At 42.9% G+C, this 23,869-nt stretch overlaps 1 protein-coding gene across 1 annotated transcript in view; it reads left to right on the top strand.

Annotated features, from left to right (window-relative positions):
• The window catches only part of PNPLA1 (patatin like phospholipase domain containing 1), a 56,637-nt gene extending 34,445 nt beyond the window's left edge, over positions 1–22,192 (top strand). Inside the window, exons 6-10 of the mRNA XM_037844153.1 lie at positions 8,544–9,146; positions 11,352–11,433; positions 12,668–12,793; positions 21,063–21,168; positions 21,817–22,192. Coding sequence (XP_037700081.1) covers positions 8,544–9,146; positions 11,352–11,433; positions 12,668–12,793; positions 21,063–21,168; positions 21,817–21,867 — 968 coding nt within the window. The 3' untranslated portion in view covers positions 21,868–22,192. The remainder of the gene's footprint in view (positions 1–8,543; positions 9,147–11,351; positions 11,434–12,667; positions 12,794–21,062; positions 21,169–21,816) is intronic.
• Positions 22,193–23,869: the final 1,677 nt, after the last annotated feature.

The following is a 23,869-nucleotide window of genomic DNA, read 5'->3' as shown; positions in this document are numbered from 1 at the left end:
AAGGAAGAGAATGTCTCATACTGGCTGCCAACTATTTCTGCTTCCTCTTCCAATTTGCTGGCACGTGCATGGCTTTCCTGCTGCAGGTTTCACCTCTTGGGTTTGGTGAGGCTTGATTTTTCTCCCAGCACCAGATGTGAGCAGGAGCTACTGACACATCCTGGGAAATTGCAGTTGGTGCCCAGAGACACAGTCAGTCCCTGCCTGCCATCTGGGAGCGGTGAAAGGGATCTGCCCGGCCCCACAGCCTCCTGCCTGCCCTGCTGGCCTCCTACGTGGGATCAGCTCCCACAAGAAGTCACACCCCTCAGGCTGTCGCCCTCAATTCTCCAATTCCCTCCTCCTCCTAGTCCTTCCTCCTGAGGGACTCACATCCAGCTAATGATTCCTACTCTGGGTCAGCCACCCTCTCCACCCTCGGCCTCCACTGGCAGCAGCCTTCTGCCAAAGGGAAGGGCGCTGCTTGCCGGTGTGGTTGAAAATCCACATTCCCCACAGGTAATCTCAGGCGGTGAGTGAGGTTGGCGCTCAGGAGATGCCAGGTCTTAAAGTGTCATTCAGCTCCAGGCATCTGGGTCAGAGCTTCCTTCCTCCCCTGCTTCCTTCCTCTCTTTTTTCCTTCCCTCTCTCCCTCCCTTCCTCGTTCTCACAATTTGATCAGTTTTGTCAAATCAAGATAATGAGCAAGTGAACAATCTGTCACTCCCAAGAGATTCCTGTGCCCCTTTCTGATCCCCCCACCCACCCTCCACCCTCCCTCCACCCTCCCCTCCGCAAGCAACCCCCGATCTGCTTTCTGTCACTCTAGATTAATTTGCACTTTCCAGAATTTCAGATAAAAGGAATCTTACAGTATTTTCTGTCTGTATTCTTTCACTCAGCATAATTTTGAGATTCATCCATGTTAGTACATGTATAAATGGCTGATTCCTTTTTACTGTGATGGTTTCCAGTCATGTGTTTGCATGATCTAAGAGTGGACATGATTGTGGACAGCACCTCAGCGTCCTTTCAGGGATATGGGCTCAATCTACACACAAAGAAGAAAACTTACAAATCAGCAAATCAAAAGGTACAGGTTTTATTTTATACCTTGGGTTTTAATCCAATGAGATATTATTTATTGGACTGTAACCCAAAGTATAAAATAAATACCCATGAATCCATACTGATATAAATACATTTTTGAATACCCCTCCCATACAGAAGAACTCCAAACAAGTTACGTAGACACTCTACCCTCGTAGGGGATATTGTTCTATAGCTTTCTTTTCTTGTCATGTCTTTGGTTTTAGTATCAGGGTAATGCTGGCCTTGGAATGAGTCGGGAAGTATTTCCTCCTTTCTAATTTTCCAGAAGGTTTTGTGTAGAATTGGTATTATTTCTTTTTTTTAATCATATTTTTTATTGTAGAATATAACATATATACATAGAAGTGATAACTTTCCAAGAGCAATTTAACAAGTAGTTAGAGAGCAAATTTCAAAGAATTTTTCGGGTTACAGTTCTACAGTTTCAGTTATTTCCTTATTGTGAAATATAACGTATATACAAAAAGATGGTATCTTTCAAAGTATGATTTAACAGATAGTTATACAGGAAATTTCCAAAAATGTTATGAGTTTACAGTACCACAATTTCAGTTATTTCCTTATTGTGACATTTAGCATATATACAAAAAGTGATAACTTTCAAATTACAATTTAACAAGTAGCTATTAAACAAATTTCAAAGGATGCTATGGAGTAAAGTTCCACATTTCAATTCTTTCCTTCTAGCTATTCTAATACCCTAGCAACTAAGAAAAATAACACTATAGAGAGATTCAGTATTCATAATCCTTTGTTAAATTCCATCTTGTCTGTTGCTACCCCTTCCTCTAGGAAATTTCCCAAACTTCAGGGATATCTAGGCATAAAGGTTTGGTAGAGTTTACCAATGAAGCCATTTGGACCTGCTGTTTTCTTTGAGTGAAGATTTTTTAACTATAAAACCAATTTCTTTAATAAGTATAGGATATACTGGTTCTCTATTTCTTCTTAAGTGAGCTTTGGTGCTTTGTATCTTTCAAGGAATTTGTCCATTTCGTCTAATTTGTTGAATTTATTGGCATAAGTTGTTTGTAAAATTCCCTTATCTTTTTAATATCTGTAGAATTTTTAGTCATGACACTTCCCTCAATCCTAATAGTGATAATTAATTTGTGACTTCTCTGTTTTTCCTCATTAGTCAGACTAGAGGTGTATAAATTTTATTGATCTCAAAGAACCAGGTTTTGGTTTCATTGACTTTCTATATATTTTTCCTATTTCTATTTCATTGATTTCTTCTCTGATCATTATTTCCTTTCTTCTGGATTTCATTTCTTCTCTTTCTAGTTTCTTCAAGTAGAAGCTGAGGTCATTGATTGGATACCTTTTTTTTCTAATATAGATGTTTCACGCTATAAAATTTCCTGTAGGTAGTGTTTTAGTAGTATTCCACAAATATTGATATGCTGTGCTTTCATTGTCATTAAATTCAAAATACTTTCTAATTTCCCTTTTGAATTCTTCCTTAGTCCTCAGGTTATTTAAAAGTGTGTGATATCATTTTCTAATTTTTGAGGATTTTTCATAGACCATTCTGTTATTGATTTATGATTTAGTTCTATTGTGGCCAGAGAACATATTTTATATAAACTAGTCCTCTTAAATTTATTGAGACTTGTATGGTCCAGAATATAGTCTACTTTGGCAAGTGTTCTGTGTGTACTTGAAAAGAATGTATATTCTGCTTTTGTTGGGAAGAGTGTCAAGTAAATATCAATCAGTTTGGTTGATACTGTTGTTCAAATATTTATATCTTTGCTAATTTTCTGTACACTTATTTTATTGATTATTGAAAGAGAGGTATTGAAATCTTCAACTATAATTGTGACTATCTATTTTTCCTTTCAGTTCTGTTTTTGCTTCATGTATTTCAAAGTTCTCTTATCAGGTACATAAACACTTAGGATTGTTGTGCCCTCTTTATGAATTGATCTCATTTCATTAAAAAATTTCCTTCTTTATTCCTGATAATATTCTTTGCTCTGAGATCTTTGTCTGTTATTAACATAGCCATTTCAGCTTTTTTTTTTTCCAATAAGCATTAGCATGGGATATCTTTTTGCATCCTTTTGATTTTTGATTTATTTGTTTCTTTATATTTAAAGTTTGTTTCTTATAGATAGCTAATAGTTGGTCTTTTAAAAAAAAATTTTATCCAATCTGAAAATCTCTGCTTTTTAATTGGGGGTATTAGACTATTTACGTTTAATGTGATTATTGATATGGTTGAGTTTAATTCTCATATCTTGCTATTTTTGCCACCTGTTCTTTATTCCGTTTTCCCTTTTTTTGTGTCTTCTTTTGGATTGAATATATTTTGTGTTTCCATTTTCTGTCTTTTGTTGGCTTATTATTTATAACTCTTTTTATTTTTTTAAAGTTGCTTAAGGGTTTATAGTATTCATCTTTAATTTATCACAGGCTACCTTCAAGTGGTATTTTGGATAAGATATTTTACAATAGTATGCTTCCATTTTTCTCTTCTCCAGGTCTTTATGCTATTATTGTCTTATATTTATTTTTCATAAACCCCAATGTGTTATAAACACTACATTGTTATTATTTTTGTTTTAAAAAGTCAATTATCTTTTTTAATGCAATTTTATTGAGATATATTCACTTACCATACAAACCATCCAAAGTATGTAATCACTGGCTCACAGTATCATCACATAGTTGTGCATACATCCCCATGATTAATTTTAGAACATTTTCATTACTCCAGAAAAGAAATAAAAATTAAAAATAAAACCCAAATCCTCCCATACCCCTTATCCCCCATCAATTATCTTTTTAAAAAGATGTAAATAATAAGAAAAAGTCATATATTTACCCATGTAGATAATATTTCTTGTGCTCTTCATTCCATTTTGTAGAGACATGGTTTCATCTACTATCATTTTCCTTCTGCCTGAAGGACTTCCTTTAACATTTCATGAAGTGTTGATCTATTGGAGATGAGTTCTTTCAGTTTTTATGTCTGAAAAAGTCTTTATTTATCTTCCTTTTTGCAAGATATTTTTTCTAGGCGTAGAAAAAATGGTGTTTTCAGTACTTTAAAGATTTTGCTCCAATGGCTTCTTGCCTGCAGGGCCTCTGACAAGGGATCTTCCGACATCCTTATCTTTGTTCCTCTGTAGGTGCTGTGTCTTTTTTCTCTGGCTGCTTTAAAATTTTTCTTTATATCACTGGCTTTGAGCAATTGATTCAGAGATGCTTTGGTGTAGTTTTCTTTGTTTTTCTTATACTTGGAGTTTGTTGAACTTCTTGGATCTAGTTTTCATCACATTTGGAAGATTTTAGCCATTATTTCTTCAAATAGTTTCTCTCTCTACAATCTCCTCTCCTTCAGAGAATGAATTATATAAATATATGAACTATATTAGGCCAATTGATGTCCCACAGCTCACTGACACTCCACTAATTTCACTAATCTTTTCTTCTGCAATGTCTAATCTGCCATTAATCCCAACAAGTGTATTTTTTCAAATCTCAGACATTGCAGTTTTCATCTCTAGCAGTTCAGTTCTGTGCCTCTACTTAACTATTTGAACTTATGAAATAGTTACATTATTTGTTTTCCTGTCCTTTTCTGCTGATTATAACATCTGTATTGGTTCTGAGTCAGTTTTGATTGATTAATTTTTCTCCTTATTATAGGTTGTATTTTCTTGCTTTTTTGCATGCTTGGGAATTTTTTATTGGATGCCAATCATTGTGAGTTTTAACTTGATATTTTTGTATTTCTATAAATAGTCTTGTGATTCTTTTTTGAGATGCAGTTAAGTTACTTGGAAACAGTATGATCCTTTTGGGCCTTGCTTTTAATATTTCTTAGGAAGGAGAATTGTTCAGTTTTTATCGGGAAGAGCAGTGTTCAGTCAAAGGCTTATTATTCTCCATTGATAGGCAAGGCCTTTCTGGGTACTCTGCCCAGTGCTCTCCACAAATGATAACGTTTTCCAGTGTGTTTAGTGGGAACAGGCACCATTCCCAAAACTGTGTGCTGTTTGGGCACTGTTCCCTCTAATTCTTTCAAATTCACTTTTTCCTCTGCCCATGATAGTTTCCTCACACACATGCACTGATGAGTACTTGGCTGGATACTTGACGTGGAACCTTTGCAAATCAACAGAATTTTCTCTGTGTGTAGCACGTTCCTCTCTGGTACTTTGTCCTGTGAATTCTAGCTGCTTTGCTCTCTCTTTCGGCTCTGTCTCCTCAACTCAGGGAGTCTCCTGGGTTCCACCTAGGTTCTCCTTCCTGTGCCAAAGCCTGAACACTCTCTCAAGGTAGTCAGCTTGGAACAATTATAGGACTCACCTCATTTGTTTCCCATCTCTCAGACATTGCTGTCCTTCATTGCCTAACATCCAATGTCTTGAAAACCATTATTTCATTTATTTTGTCTGTTTTATTGGCTGTTTGGAGAGGGAGGGTAAATCTAGTCCCTATTGCTTCATCTTGGCTGGAAGCACAAATCCATCTAACTAAGGCTATTAAGCAAGTGAGAGAAGTAATAGAGATGTAGATTTTAAAAAGTCAGCGCAAACTACTGGCAGAGAGAAGAAAAAAAACCTCTGGAATAAACAGGCTCTCGAAATAGCCTTTCTTTTTCCTTTCCTTTCCTCACATTAGTTACTCAGTGGTTTCCAACCTTTATAGACATGCAGATCTGCTGATTCTCTTTGAGCTGTTTCATCTGCAGGGAGATGAAAGATTGGGTATCCTTGGGAATAACAAATAGCTGAGTAGAATAGCTTCATGGAAGCAAAGTTGGAGACCTCACCTCAACCTGCAGAAAGTAACTTCCTTCCTTCCCTCATCTTCCAGAGCCCAGAAGGCCACTACGGGAAGTGTCAGGTCCGTCAAAGTTTCCACGCTAGTTTCCCAAGTGGCTGAGGTGGGTAGTGGTAGGGAAGCAATTGCCAAGAATGGCCCCAGGAGCAGACCTTTGAATCTGCAGTGGGAGGCCCTAGGCAAGCCTCAGGAGACGGGCTAGGCATCTGAGTTCCCAAGACTTTGGGTACACGTCCCACTTCAGTTAACAAATGACCTCATGAATATTCTGCCCACTTCTATGTCTTACCTCTTTCACAGTCTTCCTAGAACAACTTTTTGCAAGGCAACTTGAGAACATGTTTCCTGAGACTTTCCAAAATTTCATGACCTTTGAGCCAGTCATTTCCATGTATCCATAATTTGGACAAAGACTAGTACACCAGGAAATTTATCACAGTGCTATTTATAATAGGGGGGAAATGAGAAAATGTGTTCACAATAGAAAGCTGATTAAGCAAATTATATATTATATGGTAGAATAATATGCTCAATCATTTAAAATGATGTTTGGAAGAATTTGTACCAGCATGAAAAAATGCTTATGGTACAATGTTAATTAAGTGAAGCAAAGTACATACTCTGAACATTCCATCTTTTATAATTGCTTTACCTCCCAAATTAATAGCGCAAGCACCCTGCTTTCTAAACTCAACCTCCAATCTTTCCTAGTTACTAATTCAATCACTTATACCATGACTTTACCTCGCTGGAACCTCTAGATCATTGACTATTCAATGTTCTTCCAACCCTTTGGCCTACTCCTTTACCTATTTCTTTCCTTTTCTATCCTAGATTTCTCTCTCCTGTTCTGCCTTCTCATCACACTTGCCTAGCAAAAACCAATCCCTTGGTGGACACTTTCATTCTCTCTGTCTCTCTGTGCCTTTCCCTTCCTATGGAGAAAGTCTCACCACAGGGTGAATTTTCCCTCCATAAATTCATGACCACCGACCACCAATGGGTTCCTACACTCACCTGCAATATGCTATATATCTCTTGTCAACCTATTTGCTCAAAATCTGCAACTACCACCTCAAACCTTCATTCTCCTTGCTCCCTGGCAGAGGACCTTGCTTCCTGCTTCACAGAGAAATCAAAGCCATCAGAGGGCAACTCCCCCAACTTTGTGCTACCAAATATAGACTCACCACCTGCTGCTCCCCCTCCCACCTGGCACATTAAAGGAAGTGTCCCTTCTCCTCCCTAAAGCCTACCCCTCCTCCTGTGCTTTGGATGCCTTCCCCATCTCAGACCTCCCCAGTTATTCATTATCCCCATCTCCGCCTATTTTTATGGTCAACCTCCCCTCTCAACTGATCCTTCCCAGTAACTTTGAAACATGCCCAAGTCTTGCCTACTTTTGAAAACTTTCCAGGGCCCTCCTTCTTCCTCTCTCTCCAGACTCAATCCTGGCCCCTTCCTCTTCTCACTCTGTATTTCCTCCCTAGACAATCTCATCCACAGCCTTCACATGGCTTCAGTTACCATCCATATGTGGGGCTTCCTTATATAAAATCTATAACCCTGATCTCTTCTCTGAGATCCAGACCCAAATACACAACTGGCCACTTGTCATCTCCCCTTCGAGGTCTCAAAGGTCCCTTTGTCCCAAACTCAACATGTCCCAAACCAAATTCATGATCTGTGCTCTCACCATTCTTCCCAGACCCAAACTTCTTCCAGTGCTTCCTTCTCAGCAAACGGCTCCAGCATCCATCCGACTGTGCAAGCCACACACCTCCCCTCCTACCCCCCAGTCAATCCAACATCGATTCTCATTTATTTTACCTCCTAAACATGATTGAACCTTCTACTTCTATCTCCTTCCAGGTCAAGCCACAAACATCTCTCAGCAGCAGCCTGACAAGTTTCTCTGGATCCCCTTTTGCCCCTCACAGAGCATGATCTTGCCCAAACCAGAGTCATTTCCTCGCCTCCCCTGCCTAAGAGTCCTTCATGGTTTCCGTGAAAACCAAGGACCCTCATCATGGAGCAGGCTGCTGCGTAGCCTGGCCCCTATGGCCTCCTCATCCTCCTCTCCCAACACAGTGCCCCCAGCCTGCCCCAGCCACACCACCCTCGCAGGCCCCCACCTCATCTGCTCCCTCCAACCCTGTGGCCTTCATGTGCTCCGTGCCCTCTGCCAGAAAGGCCCCCCCAGCCACCCCCTGAGCTGCCCTCTTGAGGTCTCCACTCAGATGTCCCTCCCTCAGGGAAGCCCTCCTGAGTCAGTCCTGCCCACTTCCCTCTCTTTCCTAGCACTTGTCTTGGTTAAAACTTTAGATTATTTGGGTGACCAATGCCTGCCTCCCCCCACTAGACTGTAAGCTTCCAGAGGCCAGGAACCAACACGTCTGTTTTTTCCCCTTCCCCTCCAAGAGCTTCATATTCTGCCTGGCATGTATAGATGCTCAATAAAAATCCAATGAATAAGTGAATAAATATGCAATCAAACACTCAATATTATTAATTCAAGTACATAAAGAAAAGCCATTGAAAAACACTAATCCTGTTTATGAAAATAATTTGTGAAAGCATATTTTGCAAACACCATGCAATGCCAGGGATCAGTAATGCCATCTGTGGCCCCATGCTGTTGTTTTTCCTAGATGCTGCTTACCTTAATTCTCCCTCCAAGAGAGTGATTTTCCCCCGGGTAGAAGTATACTGCCAGATCGAGCTTGCCCTTGGCAGTGAGTGCCCTGAACACCGTGAACCTAGCCTCCAAACAGAGCAGGCCAGTCTGGAAGACTCCGAACAACTTCATGCACAGTGGACTCCCAGAGGGGATGGAAGGGGTGGCCGTGGTCCACCTGTGAACTCACCTGTGCAGACACCTGAACCCACGTGTGAGTGGCCTGTGGAGTCACCTGCTTCACCTCGTGTCTCTTCCTGTGAGCAGTCCCCTGCATCACCGCTGGCCTCATCGCCATCACATTCTCCAAATGACTTGCCACGTGCGTCTTCTGTGTCACTCCCAGTTGTGCCCTCACCACCCAGCCCTTCCCTGCCCATTGCACCCCCTGGACAGTTACCTGTGTCACCACAGCAGCAGGTGCCACCCAGATCCCCACCCTCCCAGTCATCCCTATCACCTGGGCCATCCCTGGGGCCGTCAGCTGTGAGGCCACCTCAGACATCGACCCGAGGTTCACCTTCAGCATCATGTGCACAGCCGCCTGGGGAGGACCCGGACTCAGAGCAGCCCCAAGGTATGGGCCTTCTGGCTTGGCACAGCTTTCTCGCATCTGGGGAGATGCTGACTACTGCTTTAGAGGGGTGGATTTGTAATGGCAGCAGCTCTGCCTGTTATGAGGACAGCCAACTACCAGGGACAGTACATGTGACACTTGTTCAGTCCAGTGGTTCTCCGAGTGTGGTTCAGTGGCAGCACCTGGGAACTTGTTAGAAACGAAAATTCTCGGGCCCCACCTCACACCTCCTGAATCAGACACTCAGGGTGGGACGCGGCAGTCTGTCTTTTTCACAAGCCCTGCAGGCGATTCTTTTGCACATTTACTTTTGAGAGCATCTGGTAGATTTCTCTTGAATGCCTTCCTTGTGAAAGCCGCTCTGCGAGGGCAGGGCCACCCAAAGAGTGGTCTGTGGACCGATCCCAGTCCCCAAACAACTTGTTACTAGTTCAAGATAAGATGAGTGCAGCGATTGAGAGAAAGCGTTTAGAAACATTTACAGCAATATGATATTGCCATGAGATTCAAGAGCTTGTTTATCTTCCTACTAATTCATTTTTATTGTATTTCACAGAAGTACTAGTCCATCATGGACTGGAAATTTAAAAAACAAACTGGTTCTTTCCTACAGATAGTTGGAGAAGCATCCTCTAGGGGCTGCAAAGATAAATAGTTCTTGATTCCCCATTCACAGGACATATCCCCTCCAGTAGAGATGACATGGATACCAACCTCAGGAATATACGAGAATTAATCAGTACTAGATAATTAACAACAGTGTTGGTGGATATTCATAGAGGAGAAAATGGCTTCTCTCTGGGGGAATAAGGAAGGTGTCTTGGAGGAGGTGAGCTGATGGCTGTGGGTTAGGGGATTGGATGGGATGTGTAGAAAAACCACTTCTGATTTTGTTTATTCTGGAGGCTCAGGTGCAGATTAGGAAAGTGCCAAGAACATCTAGCACAAGGAGGATACCTGCTTGACCCCGTGGACGGGTCTGGGTGGGGCCAGAGGGTGAGGGGCCGAAATAGTGGACTAAAGCCAGGGGGTAGAGACTTCTCCAGCCCATCAGCTGACCTCTTCTGCTTTTGCCGAATAACTGCTCAGATTGGCAAGATCTCCCTGTTTCAGGATCTGCCCCAAGTTGGGCGTGATCCTCTTCTCTGGAAGCGGTTTATTTTAACTCAATCATAATGAGACAAAAATATCAGGATGCTAAAAGTCAGAAAATTGATCAAAGTGTTTCACCTGCCCTTTTATTTCCTGTTAAATGCCACACATTTATTTTATATTACTCATATTTCTGGCCTAACAGTGGAAATCTTCAGGTGCCTAGCTATCCTGGGCCCTGAGTTGGTGCTCTTCATTCATGTCAAATGGACAGAGGGTATCTAGAGCCTAGTAGTTCTCAACCAGAGGTGATTTTGCCCCCAAGAGAAAATTGGCAATGTTTGGGGACATTTTGGATGCTACAACTGGAATGGTTGGTGGGGATACTATTGGCATCTCGTGGGAGGGATGCTGCTAAACACGTTTCAAGGCCTGGGACAGCTCCTACAACAAAAAAATTATCTGTCCTTTAATGTCAACAGGGTGAAGCTGAGAAACCCTTTTGTTAGAACCTTCAGCTGCACCTCAGCATTTGTGGGAGGTGGGCAGAGCAGAGCCTCCCCAGGATTTAGTCTCATCAGTCATTTACACTGGGGAGAGCTGGGGAGACCCAGCAGACCCAGTAAAAGAACCTCAATTAGGAGGATCTAAATACATACTGTATTTTAAAAATTTACATACGTGACACAAATACTTATTAATCTTCATGTAGTATATATTCTCATGCTCATTGGAAGCATGCAAATATCTTAAGAACAATGATATAAAACCATTAATATTCTCTTTTCCAATAAAAATGTCTAATGAATAAATTACATAATGCAGGTGATGGAAGGTTCAGGCTCCTATGAGATATTGTTCTGAAAACTTTCCCTGACACGACTGCTTTCTGTGAGGGATTGTTTATAAATATCACATCAAGCCTTCAGATGTTGCTGCCCTGTGTCTCTCTCAAACCCAACAACATAATTCTGGTCTTAAATATAAGAACTTGTGAACAAAAGAGTTATTTACTGTCTTTAAGCACTGTTGCTTCCTGACTATTGTGAAAATGATTGACTCCTTCTCCCGGACCCTATCTCACTCACCTCTCCTATGTTTTTACTTTGCTAGTAGCTCCCCTTGCCTCTTCAAATCCCAAAAGTACCACCCTTCTGCTTAATGTGAAGGAAGCCATCTGCAAGCCGTATGCAACGTAAGTTTCTCCTTAATTGGGAACCAGTTCTTTACTTTGTTTGGTCAGAGGTAAGAGCAAGGATTCAGGGTTGGGGGCAGTGGTCCAGCTAAGTGACATTTTCCATTGCTCACTGCCCCTGGGACCCTGGGATCGTTTTCTAGTTTGTATGATTACAGTCCACCCCTGTATATTTCACAAACCACCGACTCCTCTTCTATCTTCTTCTTCACTGAGGGAAATATGTAGGAAATGAGCCTGTTCATGTTGACAGTGTCATTCTCTTCGATTCCCTCCTGTGCACACTGGGGATGTATCTTTCTGAGCTCAGCAGGCGAACGTGCTCCTCCTCTGTCCCCCTTTCATGTGTTAATCTCTGGTGAGGCCTCAGTTCAGGAGGGTTAAACAGGCATTCTACATCCCAGTCTTAGGTGGCCCCTGCATGGCATCAATTGAAGGGCTTTGTCTAAAGCCTTCCTTAATCCAAATTATTTTCTGCCAGTATGATAAGAGACCTAATATTTCTATGTTGTAGATTATCCCCAGAAGACATTTTTTTTTATAATGCACATTGATTATCTGGGACATATAGCATATACTCTATTGTTATGTATGCAGTAATTATGAGAGGGCCTGGATATGTGTATTCATTCAGAGTTCCCTGGAATCACATTATCCATGTTGCTTTGTTGGCTGAATGCCAGTTGGGTTAGCCAATGGGAGGTACCAACATGGGATGAAAGAAAGTTGGGGTATTTCCCCCTCCCCACCTCCCATCCCTCCCTGCCTTGGGTGGTTCCAGCAGTGGCCAAGTTTCTCTGAGGCCATAGCTGCAGCTCTTGGGAGAGCAGGGTCTGAGCCCCTCTTACTGTTGATGGCCCTACTCCATAACATATCAAGCATATTAAACTATACCTGTTCATGACATCAAGTATAATTTTAACTATAAAACTTTGAATTTGTATAAATTTAATGATTTTGATGTTTGGTACAAATGCATTTTGTTCTTATGATTTACACTTTATTTCTTTTACATATATTGTATAAAAGTTTAATTTCATTTCAGTTGACTAGTTGGCGTGGGGTCACTTAGGTAAACATTCATTACCGAAGATGTTTGCTGGGATGCTCTGATGCTCTGCTCGGGCCAATGCACAGCACTGACATGCCTGCCTGCTGAGCCCCAGTGCCACCCTGCTATCCCAGGACACAGGGCAGGCCATTAACAAGCCACCTACCTTCTCTCTTTGCCCAGGGAGAGCCCTGCTGAAGACTCCAACTGGGTGAACAGTGTATTTAAGAAGAACAAACAGAAGACAGGTGGCACCAGAAAAGGCTTCCCAAGACATCCACGATCCAAAAAAGCAAGCAGCAGAGTGCAGTGAGCAAGGCTAATGTTTCCTAAATTCCACAGGGAACAGTCTGCAGAGGGGTAACAAGGAGAGGGGAAGTCAGTACGAAGTGAAAGTTAGGGGCTTGGGCTTTGGAGTCAGCCATGCCTGAAGTAAAATCCCTGCCTCAGTGATGGTGGTTAGGACACTTGGTCTCTTCGAGCCTCTACTTCCTGATCTGTAAAATGGGGGTGATGCTACCTCATAAGGTTGAAGGGTAACAGGAGATCAACTACGTAAATAGCTTAGCAAAGTGGAGGATGTGCAATAGCACTCAATATTTAGTGGATTACAGTAAACGTAATGCCCACAGGTTAAGCAGCTACGTCTCAGCTTCTGAACTTAAAAACCAAACTAGCCAGGTGGGTGCCTAGGTTACCTTCAGCAAGGAGATCTCCAAACTGTCAACTAACGATTGAGTCCTAATTGACGTAGGCCTTCTTCTCAGGGTTTGTTGACTGTAATATTGTCATTGATTTATCCAGTCAACATTTATAGAACCGCTAGGAGTTACGCACTCCCCTGGGCTCTGTGGATATCACAGATGAACTATACTCCCCGACTTTCAAGAGTTTACCTCAAATTGAACTTTGGACCAAAGTTCATACTAAAACATAATAATTTGCCCAACTTTTTTTTGCTTTTTGCACTGTGCTAGGATCTTTTTTTAATGCAATTTTATTGAGATATAATCACATAACATACAATCATTCAAAGTGTACAATCAGTTTTTCTCAGTATTGTCATATAATTGTGCTTTCATCACTACATTCAAACTTTGAACATTTTCACTACTCCAAAAAATAAAATAAAAATTAAAATAAAAAAGAACATCCAAAACATCCCATTTCCCTCCTCCCCTCACTGTTCATTTACTTTTTTTAATACAGTTTTATTAAGATATATTCACACACCCTACAGTCATCCACACCACCATACAGTTGTGTGTTCATCACCAGAATCAATTTTTGAACCTTTTCCTTACTCCAAAATAAAAACAAAAGCAAAAAAGAACACCTAAATCTTTCCATCCCCTCCATCCCACCCTATTCTTCATATAATTTTTGTCCCATTTTTCCATTCATCTGTCCATACACTGGATAAAGGGAGTGTGAGCCACAAGGTTTTCACAATCACCCAGTCATATTGTGCAAGCTACATAGTTATACAATCATCTTTAAGAATCAAGGTCACTGGGTTGCAGTTTGACAGCTTCAAGTATTTCCCTCTAGCCATTCCAGCACACTAAAAACTAAAAAGTGATATCTATATAGCACATAAGAATACCCTCCACAATGACCTCTCAACTACATTTGAAATCTCTCAGCCAGTGAAACCTTATTTTGTTTCATCTCTCTTCCCCCTTTTGGTCCAAGAAGATCCTCTCAATCCCACAGTGCTGGGTTCAGGCTCATCTCCAAGAGTCATGTCCTGCATTGCCAGGGGGATTTACACCCCTGGGTGTCATGTCCCACATAGTGGGGAAGTCAGTGAGTTCACCTGCTGAGTTGGCTCAGCAGGCCACATCTGAGCAACAAAGAGGCTGTTTGGGGAGGGACTCCTAGGCACAATTATAAGGTGGCTTAGTCTCTCCCTTGCAGCAACTAGCCTCATCGGGTAAAGCCCCCTGATCGAGGGCTTGGTGCACTAAATTAGCAGTCCTCAATTTTGCAGGAAAATCAGCAATAGCCCAGGTGGGGAAGTCCAACACTTCTGCATTTCTCCCTAGCTTCTGGGGGGCTGGGGAGCAGAGGCACAAATACACTTATACTCTTTGCCCATATCACTCTGGGATGAGTTGGGATTTCACTTCAGCCTGTACAAACTCACCAAATCCCACTTGCCATTCACCGCTCCCTGCACCTGTGGTGCTCAAACAAACTGATCATACAAATTAAAGTATCTAGTGTGTGCAGAAAATATAGATCCTGCCCCAGATAAACGTCTCCTCCCTTGGTCTCACACAGAAGTTGTAGTTTTAAAACCCAGTCAATATTGTCCTTTGCCCTTGGGCCTGATTTGCCTTAGTCCTAACCAGATCCTCTTTGTTCATATCTCTAATTAAACTCTGAATTCTTTTTCACCGCTTTTAGCAGTTGCCATATGGGTAATACTGACATTCATAGCTGCCAAATTCTGGCTCCAAGTCTCATATATCACACAGATACCCAAAGTTCCAGAGACCAACCAGGTTATACACAGGGAGCTCAGCATCTCAGGATTTAGAGATAACCAATACAACTCAGGAATAGATGTGACTGCTATAAGAGCTTACAAACTAGTAATTTGCCAAACTTTTAACCCAAACTAAGCCAAACTTGAATTTTTCACTGAATCATAGCATTCTTTTTAAAGGCACGTGCACACATACACACATACACACTCATAAATTCAACTATAACTATTTCACCTTATTGTTATTTCACTGGATCATCACAGTGTTCCCTGAATGGAACAGACCCACCCTGCTATTTCGTTTGCTTCATATCTTTATTGGTCAGAAATATCCCTAAATTATTCCACATGACATCCTTCCTGGTTGTTCCTGTCCCAGCTGGGAAGCCTTGGGTGGGCACGGATCAAATGGATGAAGGTCACTTTCTGGACTAAAGAATGAGCCTGGAGGTCATGGGGGTCGGTACAGCCTGGCAGTATTCTCACTCTGTTCCCTGGTCCCCAGACCCATGATTTCCCTGATCTTTGAGTGTCCGCATCTCTGTCTGCAGGAGCTCAGAGTCAAATTCGTTCATGGGAACTTAGGCAGCCAGCTGTGGGTGTGAGGAAGACTCCCTGGAAATAAAGAGTATCATCTGGGAGCCAGGCCCAGACTCAGGTCCCTGGATCCCAAGGCCAGAACTCTTCCCACCGTGTCACAGCACTTAGAACCACGCAAATCAGCCAGAACCACCTTGGTCGATGAAACTTCTAGGAATGAAGGTGCTTTGTAAAGAAAGAGGTTGTGATAAAGCAACATTCATAAACCTTGGGAAACACTGTTATCAGTGAGTTACACATCCTGCACTAAGCAGGTGATTTCCTGCAGCTTTCCTTTGTAGAACAGTTCGTGAAACTGCCTGGAGGCAATTTACCGATTAATGATCTTAAGCAATTCCATCCAAGTTCACGGCTTTGAGCTTCAAAGGCCAGGGAAGGGGATAGAGAAGAAAAGCTCAAAAATGTTAGGGATAGAAAAGAGGGAATGATCCAGAAAGAGTAGAAATCTGCTCATTTCTTCCCTAAGTACAGTCACGAGAGACACTGTCACATCTATGGCTAGTCCTCTGTAAATTCATGCCCCCTTCCCCCCCATCCCCCAGGCTGATATCCCTGCCCTTGCCAACAAAGAGGAGAGGGACTTGAATAAAAACTATGTTAATCAGCATGTGGTTTTTTTAAAAAAAATCAAATGTTCAAATGCGTATGCTGATTCCAGTTGTATTAGTCAGCTACTACTGCTATGATAATGCTATATAACAAAGAATCTCCCCAAATCTCAGTGGACAACAACAACAAACATTTATTTTTCTCATTCATAGTTCCATGAGTTGGCTGGGGTAGCTCTGCTTAGCTTGCTAGTTTGGGTCAAGTCTGCTCCATATCCCTTTCATTCTGGGCCCAGCAGTTATGCCAGACATGTTCCTCTCTTGGAGAATGGATAGATACATGTATTAGCCTAGCCATCCTCTGCTCCAACAAGAGTTCAGTGGACTTGGGGTTGTGTAACTGGCCTCAGAGTAGAGAGAGAGTTTGAGAGACTGCCTACGTGCTACAAATGGAAAAGAAAGAAGAGTTCCATCCTCTTCCCAAATCCTCTTACTTGCTGCCAACCAAGTCTGTCAGAGTCCCCAAGTTTCCATCATTAGAGAGCCCTTCCTTTGAGTTACTATGGAATTTCCCCCTATTCAAAGTGACTGTGATATTAACAGCTAAAACTTACATAGTACTTATTATGTGGTAGGCACTGTGGCACAGAGAAGTTAAGCAACTTGCTCAAACTCACCCTTGGTAGGTGGCAGGGCCAGGATCCAAATCCGGCTTGTCTGGCATGAATGTCTCGATGTGAACCACTAAGCAATACAGCCTCCCCAGGAAGAAGGAACACTGGAGTGGGAGCTGGGAGTCACAGGCTCTAGCCCTGTTTTCTCCATTTGGGCGAGTTACCTTACTTAAAGGGAGTCTCATTTCCCCTCCTACGTAATAACATCTACCCTGTCTTCATCCCACGGTTATTCGGGACTTACATGAGAAGCTAAATGTGCAAGCATCCTGTGTAATTCTGAGAAAAAAAAGATGTGTCAGGTCTTTAGGCCTGGGTGGGAAATTTGGGTGGGTGGGTGGGGATATGCCAGCTGGTGCGACAGGAGTTTTCTCCTACCTGGAGAGAGCAGAGAGAGCGTTTCTGAGTAGACAGAGGAAGGACACAAAGAAATAAGCTACCTACTTCATGACTCTGGGCAAGGTAAGCCCTAATTTAGCCCTATAAATCTATCACTTAAAAAGAATATTATTCATATATTTTAAATTTTACACCAGCATTCTTCATAGGATGAGCAATTTTATTGCTTTTTCTGATTTTAAAACCCTATGTGCTCATTACAAAAAATCTTAAAATTTAGAAAAGCTTTAGAAGGAAAGTAAAAATTGCCTAAAACCCCACCACCCAGATGTTGCTATTTTGTTATACATCCTTCCATATGTTTCCACTTATACTCACATACATGGATATACATATATTTATTTTTATGAAATGGTATCATATGCTACATACTATTCTGTAGCCTGCTTTTTAAGTAGATAACATATCATAACTTCTCTCCATGTCAATAAATATAGATCGATCAAGTTTGTAATGGACCTATAGTATTCCATTTGTGTGGATATATTATTAATTATTTAATCAATTCTGACCTGATGGACATTTAGGTTGTTTCGACTTTTTGCTATTATCAACATTGCTATGATAAAAATGCCCATGAACACCTCTTTGCACACACGCCCAGTTTCCCCTTGACATACATTTCTAGAATTGGAATCGTTGGGTCTAATGGTATGTGCTTTGGAGGAATTTTTATTGCATATTGACAAACTATCTTCAAGGGATTATAACGCTTTGCTGTTCACCAGCAATGAACAGGAGAGTGGGTTTTCCCACACTCACCAATGTTAGGAATCAAACGGACACAGTCTCTTATCTGCAATTCTGAAATTGAAGAAGTTCTGAAAACCAAAAATTTACAGTCACTCTTTTGATGCCAAAACCTCACCTAGATAGACATGAAGCTATTTATAGTCTTTACTTATCCCATTTAGTATAAATTTCAACATATTTTCCTACACAAATGATACTGTGCTTTACTTGCAAGATGCTGCCCAAAACCTCTGGAGGCATTACAAAACATAAGACAAAGGCACTGTTGTTACCTTTCTAAAATCTGGAAAATTCTATATTCCAAAACACAGCTTCCCCTAAGGGTTTTAGATAAGAGATTGCAGAACTGTATCAATCTTTTTATTCTATACCAAATTGATTGTTGAAAACCAACCTGCTTGAATTTGTACTTCCTTACCTACTAGCGAGGCCAAACAGCTCTTTGGTTACTGACTGGCCTTTCATGTTCCTTCTTTTGTGAGTTGTCTGATCCTGCCTTTGCCTGTTTTTCTGTTGGGAGGTTAATCTTTTTACTATCGGTTTGCAATGGGTCTTTATATGACTGTATTGTAACTGCTTTATTTTCCCCTGATCAGCTTTGCTCATGTTGCTGGAATGCAAAACACCAGAAATGGATTGGCTTTTATAAAGGGGATTTATTTAGTTACAAAGTTACAGTCTTAAGGCCATAAAGTGTCCAAGGTAAGGCATCAACAATAGGGTATCTTCACTGGAGAAAGGCCTTTGGCATCGGGAAAACCTGTTAGCTGGGAAGGCATGTGACTGGCGTCTGCTTGCTCCCAGGTTGCATTTCAAAGTGGCGTTCTCCAAACTGTCAGCATCAGCTTTCAATGCCATCTTCAAAATGTCTCTCTCAGCTGCAGCACATGTCAGGGCTTGCGTGGCTCTCTTTAAAGTACTTCAGTAAATCAATCAAGACCCACCCTGAATGGGCGGGGCCACACCACCATTACCCACAATTGGGTGGGTCACATCTCCATGGAAACAACCTAATCCAAAGATTCCAACCTAATGAACATTAATACTTCTGCCCCACAAGATTGCATTAAAGAACATGGCATTTTGGGGGACATAATACATGCAAACCGGCACATCCCCTATTTGATTAAGGTGTTTGAAGGGATGGTCTAGACAAGGCTTCTTTGGAGTTTGCAAAGAACAGAAACCCCCTCAAGTTAGATTTTAAAATAGGGGTATTACTATAAAAATACCCTGGGGCTTTCTTGAATATAAGAACTGAGAGACTCCAGGGAACTGAAAACCTCTCAGGCCGTCCTTTCATTCTTTTAGGAGTCTTTCTTGGGGTACCTTTGCCTTTCTCCAAACTTTGTTCCATTCTGGCTCTTTCTGTCACTTGGCCTCCTTGATTTGTGCAGGGCCCAAGACAGATAGCCCCTCACTCCACTCCTCAACTGCCTGTTCCTACAATCTACACACTAATTTGTCTGTTTCAAAATTTTCTGCTTTTCTCCTCCCTCATTTTTTGGTGTCATGCTTAAAAAGGGTCTCTCTACTTTGATTTATAAAAATATTTACCTACATGTCTTTTAGCATTGCATGTTTTTTATTTTTTACATCTTCATTTTTAATCCATCAGAAATCCATTCTGGTGCAAGATCTGAGAGAAGAATCTAATGTTAATTTCCCCCAAAAGAGCTGGCCAGTCATCTCAATACAATTTATTAAGTAATCCCTCCTTTCCCTACTGATTTCAAATATTACCTTTACTGACTTTTCATTATTACCTTGACATGTTCAGTTGAGCTGGTTATCCATTCTTACATTAGTAGCTTGGTGTTTTAACCACTGAGCGGTTTATATATTTAAATGTTTGGTAAGTCAGGCAATGTCTTTTGAAAAGGATTAGGATTCAAAAACATTTTTTCAATGAATGCCAAGTGCCAGGAATCTGTTTCACATTTAATAATCTTTAAACCCTGGGAGGTAGGCTCAAGAAATGAAGTCACCAACACAATCACACAGCAGAGACCTGTGTGCAATACAATATCCCAGGATAAAACTTCAGTTCTGGACTCTGTGTATGGCACCCTCAGCACACAACCTCACATTGAATATGGCACACAACAAATGCTCAATGTCTCTCGTTCAGGCCAAAAGTTGATTTAAACCAATCTAACATTAATTGTATTTCTGGTTTTTTTCTCCAAAGCATGTTCACATTCATCAACTTTTATTTATTCAGCCAGCATTCCTTTAGTCCTCCTCTTTGGTGAACACTGGGGATGCAACAGCCTTTTGTTTACTCTCAGCAGGAGGGAGAATGACATGTAAGGAGATCAGTTATAGAGAGCTCCCCAGGACAGTGGTCTCAAAGTGTGGTCCCTGGATCAACAGGATCAACACCAGTTGCATTGCCTGAGAACCTGGGAGTAACACAGATTCTTGGGCCCCACTCCAGACCCACTGAATAAGAAACTTTGGGTCTGGGGCCCAGCAGTCAGTGTTTCACCCAGCCTACCAGGCAATTCTGATTGGCAGTAGAGTTTGAGAACCACTGACCATGGATAGGATGGGAGCACAGCGGGGCTGCAGCTAATTCACCCTGTTAGCTGAAGGGTCTCAGGATGTCTTCCTGGAAGAGGCGAGGAGAATGGGTAGAAGTTGACCAGACCGGCAGGGGGCAAGTTGGGGTGGTGGCCAGTATGGAAGAGCATTCCAGGCAGATGGGACGTCACAGAGCAGCGGCACCGTCTGTGTAAACAGTTACTGCAGCTAGGAGGATGGAGGCAGGGAGAGGGTTGGAGGGGCACTTGGAGATGTGGGCAGGGGAGACATCCATCTGGCTTGGGTATCACACTGACGAGGTTGAACTTTGCCTACAGTGCTGGGGAGTCATCACAGGCATTAAGCAGCACAATGGCATGGTCAGATTTGAAAACTATACAGAATCCAAGAATTAGTAAGTTCTCATCCCAAGGAAAGGTCTGCAGGTGTCTTCCTCCAATTTCCCAGGGAAGGCAATTGACTTGCCTAAGGTCACACAGCAGGTGGAGGCAGGACTTGGAACTCAGGTCTTCTGAGTCTCCCTTTTTGTCTCATTTCTCCTCACATGTGCTTCTCTTATCCAGGTCTGTTCCCTGCCCCCTCGGCTTGCCTCTGCGCTCTGCTTCTGAGACAGTTTGGGCCACCTACAGGCCTCACCCAAGCCGGATCCAAGAATTCAGCCGCCCTGAGGTATGGAATTTCCCAGGGTGTCCCCAGAGGCCAGGCATTGCCCGTCCTGCCCTGAATGCTATTGCGACCCTTGGGCCTGTCAACACAGCCTCCTTGCTGCCCCACCTTCCCCTTTCAGGGTCATAGTCAAGGTCATTGCTAGCCCATACAGTACCTTGTGCAACTGAAAAACCAGTACCCCTTCCTCAAGAACTTGACTGCCAGCTGTTGGAAAATTGTCCTAATATACTGATTTTGTTAGAACAAGGCACTTGACTGCCAGCTGCAAGAAAACTGTAGAACTATCATACAAAACTGCAATGTCCCTTGTTCAGTGTACATGCTGCCCAACTGTGCTCAGTGGTCCTGAAACTTTTTAAACCTATGTAAACTGAATGATATCTCAAACACTCTTTTTTCACGTCCCTGTGGAAAATTCCATTTGCAGAGCAGCAAAGGGCCCTGTATTTAAAGCAAACCCCTTAACTGGCTTTTGTTATAAATTGAGATTTCCAATTTCCACTCATTAGATTGGCTAGAATGGGAACTAGCTACTTGTTCAGGGTTGCCCAAGGCTTATGAAGCTGTGAGGGATGTCTTGGGTGGAATTAAGATGAGGGACGTCAGACTGACTGACCAAGATATGATGCATCCATGTCCTTTTCCTAGGAAGCTATGACCCGAGAGAGGGAACCTGACCTGAAACGGGAGAGAACCTGAGCCTGCTGCTCTCAGCTGCCCTCTCCTGACCCGAGGCCTTTCGGGCATCAGGGGCAACAGCCACTGCCAGTCCTTGTCTAATCAGCCTCTCGGCCTCCCTGGGATCCTTCTGGATCTTCCACAACCCTGTTCTCAACAGATGTCAACACGCTGCTAAAGAGAACTTGGCACAGACTCCCCTTGGCTGCTGGGCTCTGGTCCTTCCTCCCACCCCGGCTTGATGGTTCCAGCCTCCCCAGGACCCAGTTCCACCAGCTTGGTCAGGGGTCTGGCAGGACAGAACAGGGGTGCCCCCTCCTGCTTCCTCTGGTGTGACTACCATACCTGCAGGCCTGTCAAGAAAACAGCTTCCTCTGCTTTTGTTTTGTTTTGCTTTGAATTCTCACAGTATAGGATTTGGAGCCACTAGAGCGCTGGCTCCTGTCCTGGCTGCTCACGGGAATCACCCGATGGAAGGGGTCTGCCATGTGGCCTGGTCTCTAGGGTCTTTAAAATCTCCCCAGGGTTGACAGGATCAGCCAGGGTTGGGACCCACCTGCCCTGGACTTGCACCAAGCGCCAGTGTGGCTATAGAGGACATGCAAGGGTAAATTCCACCCCTCGCCTCCCATCAAGGTGGATGCGGTCACACCTCAATGGAAAATATTCCACAAGGACGACACCTCTGGCCTCAGTCCCAGAGAGCGGACAACCTCCGTGCCCAGCGAGTGCCAGTGAGGAAGACAGGAAGGCCGGCCACCTGCATTTGTTTAGCAAATCCTGGGATGCCAAACCCAGAGCAAAAGAGAGGAAGAAAACTCTAAACCGGGAATGGATGTGTGCACATTTAAACCACATTGGGGCTGGGAGGTGGGGAGGGAGCGGACTGTGGCAGGGAGGCCCAAGGGGAGCAGGAGTGAGGGGCCTGCAGGTAATGGGCTGTTTGAGGGAGGTTGAGTCCACCAAGCCCCCTAGAGAAGGTTCTGCCTGGAAGAACCTAAAGGTACCTTTGAGAGGCCTGAGACGCGTCAAAGGCCCAGGTGTTCTTACATCTTCTGCTTGATTCTGTGGCCCAGGCCAGCAAAGGGAAGCCCCCTGGCGGTTTGTGCGGTGGGGGAGGGACGGGGTCCTGGGGTCTCCCCACCCAGCCGCAGTCTGCAGGCCCTTCCTCCAGCGTCGCCCTCGCTGTGCACAGGCAGCTTCTGCCCCGAGGCCCCAAAGCCTGCCACCCGCGGGAAGGGAGGGTTTCCTCTCTCACACAGCTCGGGAAATGCTTATTCCCTGGTGTGCAAGGGAGAATCAACTCATTGATAATTACTGTTTTAACTTAAACCCTGTATTTAAAGCCCAGATGCTTTTAATTTATCAATAAATCCCCTTGCATACTTTGCTTATTCCCTTTTTCCCATTTCGAGGTAATTAAGAGAATTTTTTTCCTTGCATGAGTTTTGGATTGGCAGATAAAATATAGGACACCTTGTTAAATTTGAATTTCAGGTAAGTATTGAATAAGTATTTAATGTAAGCATGTCCCCAACATTGCAATTATTTATTGTTTATCTGAAATTCAAATTTAACTGGGCCTTCTGCATTTTTTATATGCTAACTCTGGCAGCTGCAATGAGTTCGTTTCCCCCTTTTAATGACATTTTTTTTTAAAACCAGCACTAACAGATTTTTTACATGCCAGCCTCTGTGCTTTGAAATTTGGGGGGTCTCACTGATGCCAAGGCCAAGGCTGGAATACTGTCTTGTCTTCCAACATGCGTATCCAGATGCCTCCAGCCCAGCCCTCCCTGCAACCACCTGCCTGCTTAATTCAACCAGTCCCTCTGACCCTACGGTCCCTGCCTCACCCCCTCGGCCCCTGGACTTCCCAGGTTAACAAAGTCATGATGTCACTTGTCCACTTCTTAAATGCCTTTCAGAGCAGCAGGATCTCCCTGCACCTTGGGGCTCTTATAAAAGCCATAGTGTGAGACTAGGGAGGCTCCTCTCAATTGCTGTCCCCTCCACCCTTTAT

This window comes from Choloepus didactylus, chromosome 7 (genome assembly GCF_015220235.1).
Source record: "Choloepus didactylus isolate mChoDid1 chromosome 7, mChoDid1.pri, whole genome shotgun sequence".
Lineage (NCBI taxonomy): Eukaryota > Metazoa > Chordata > Mammalia > Pilosa > Megalonychidae > Choloepus > Choloepus didactylus.
The sequence above is the reverse complement of the archived record's forward strand: the minus strand, read 5'-3'. Positions and strand labels throughout refer to the sequence as shown.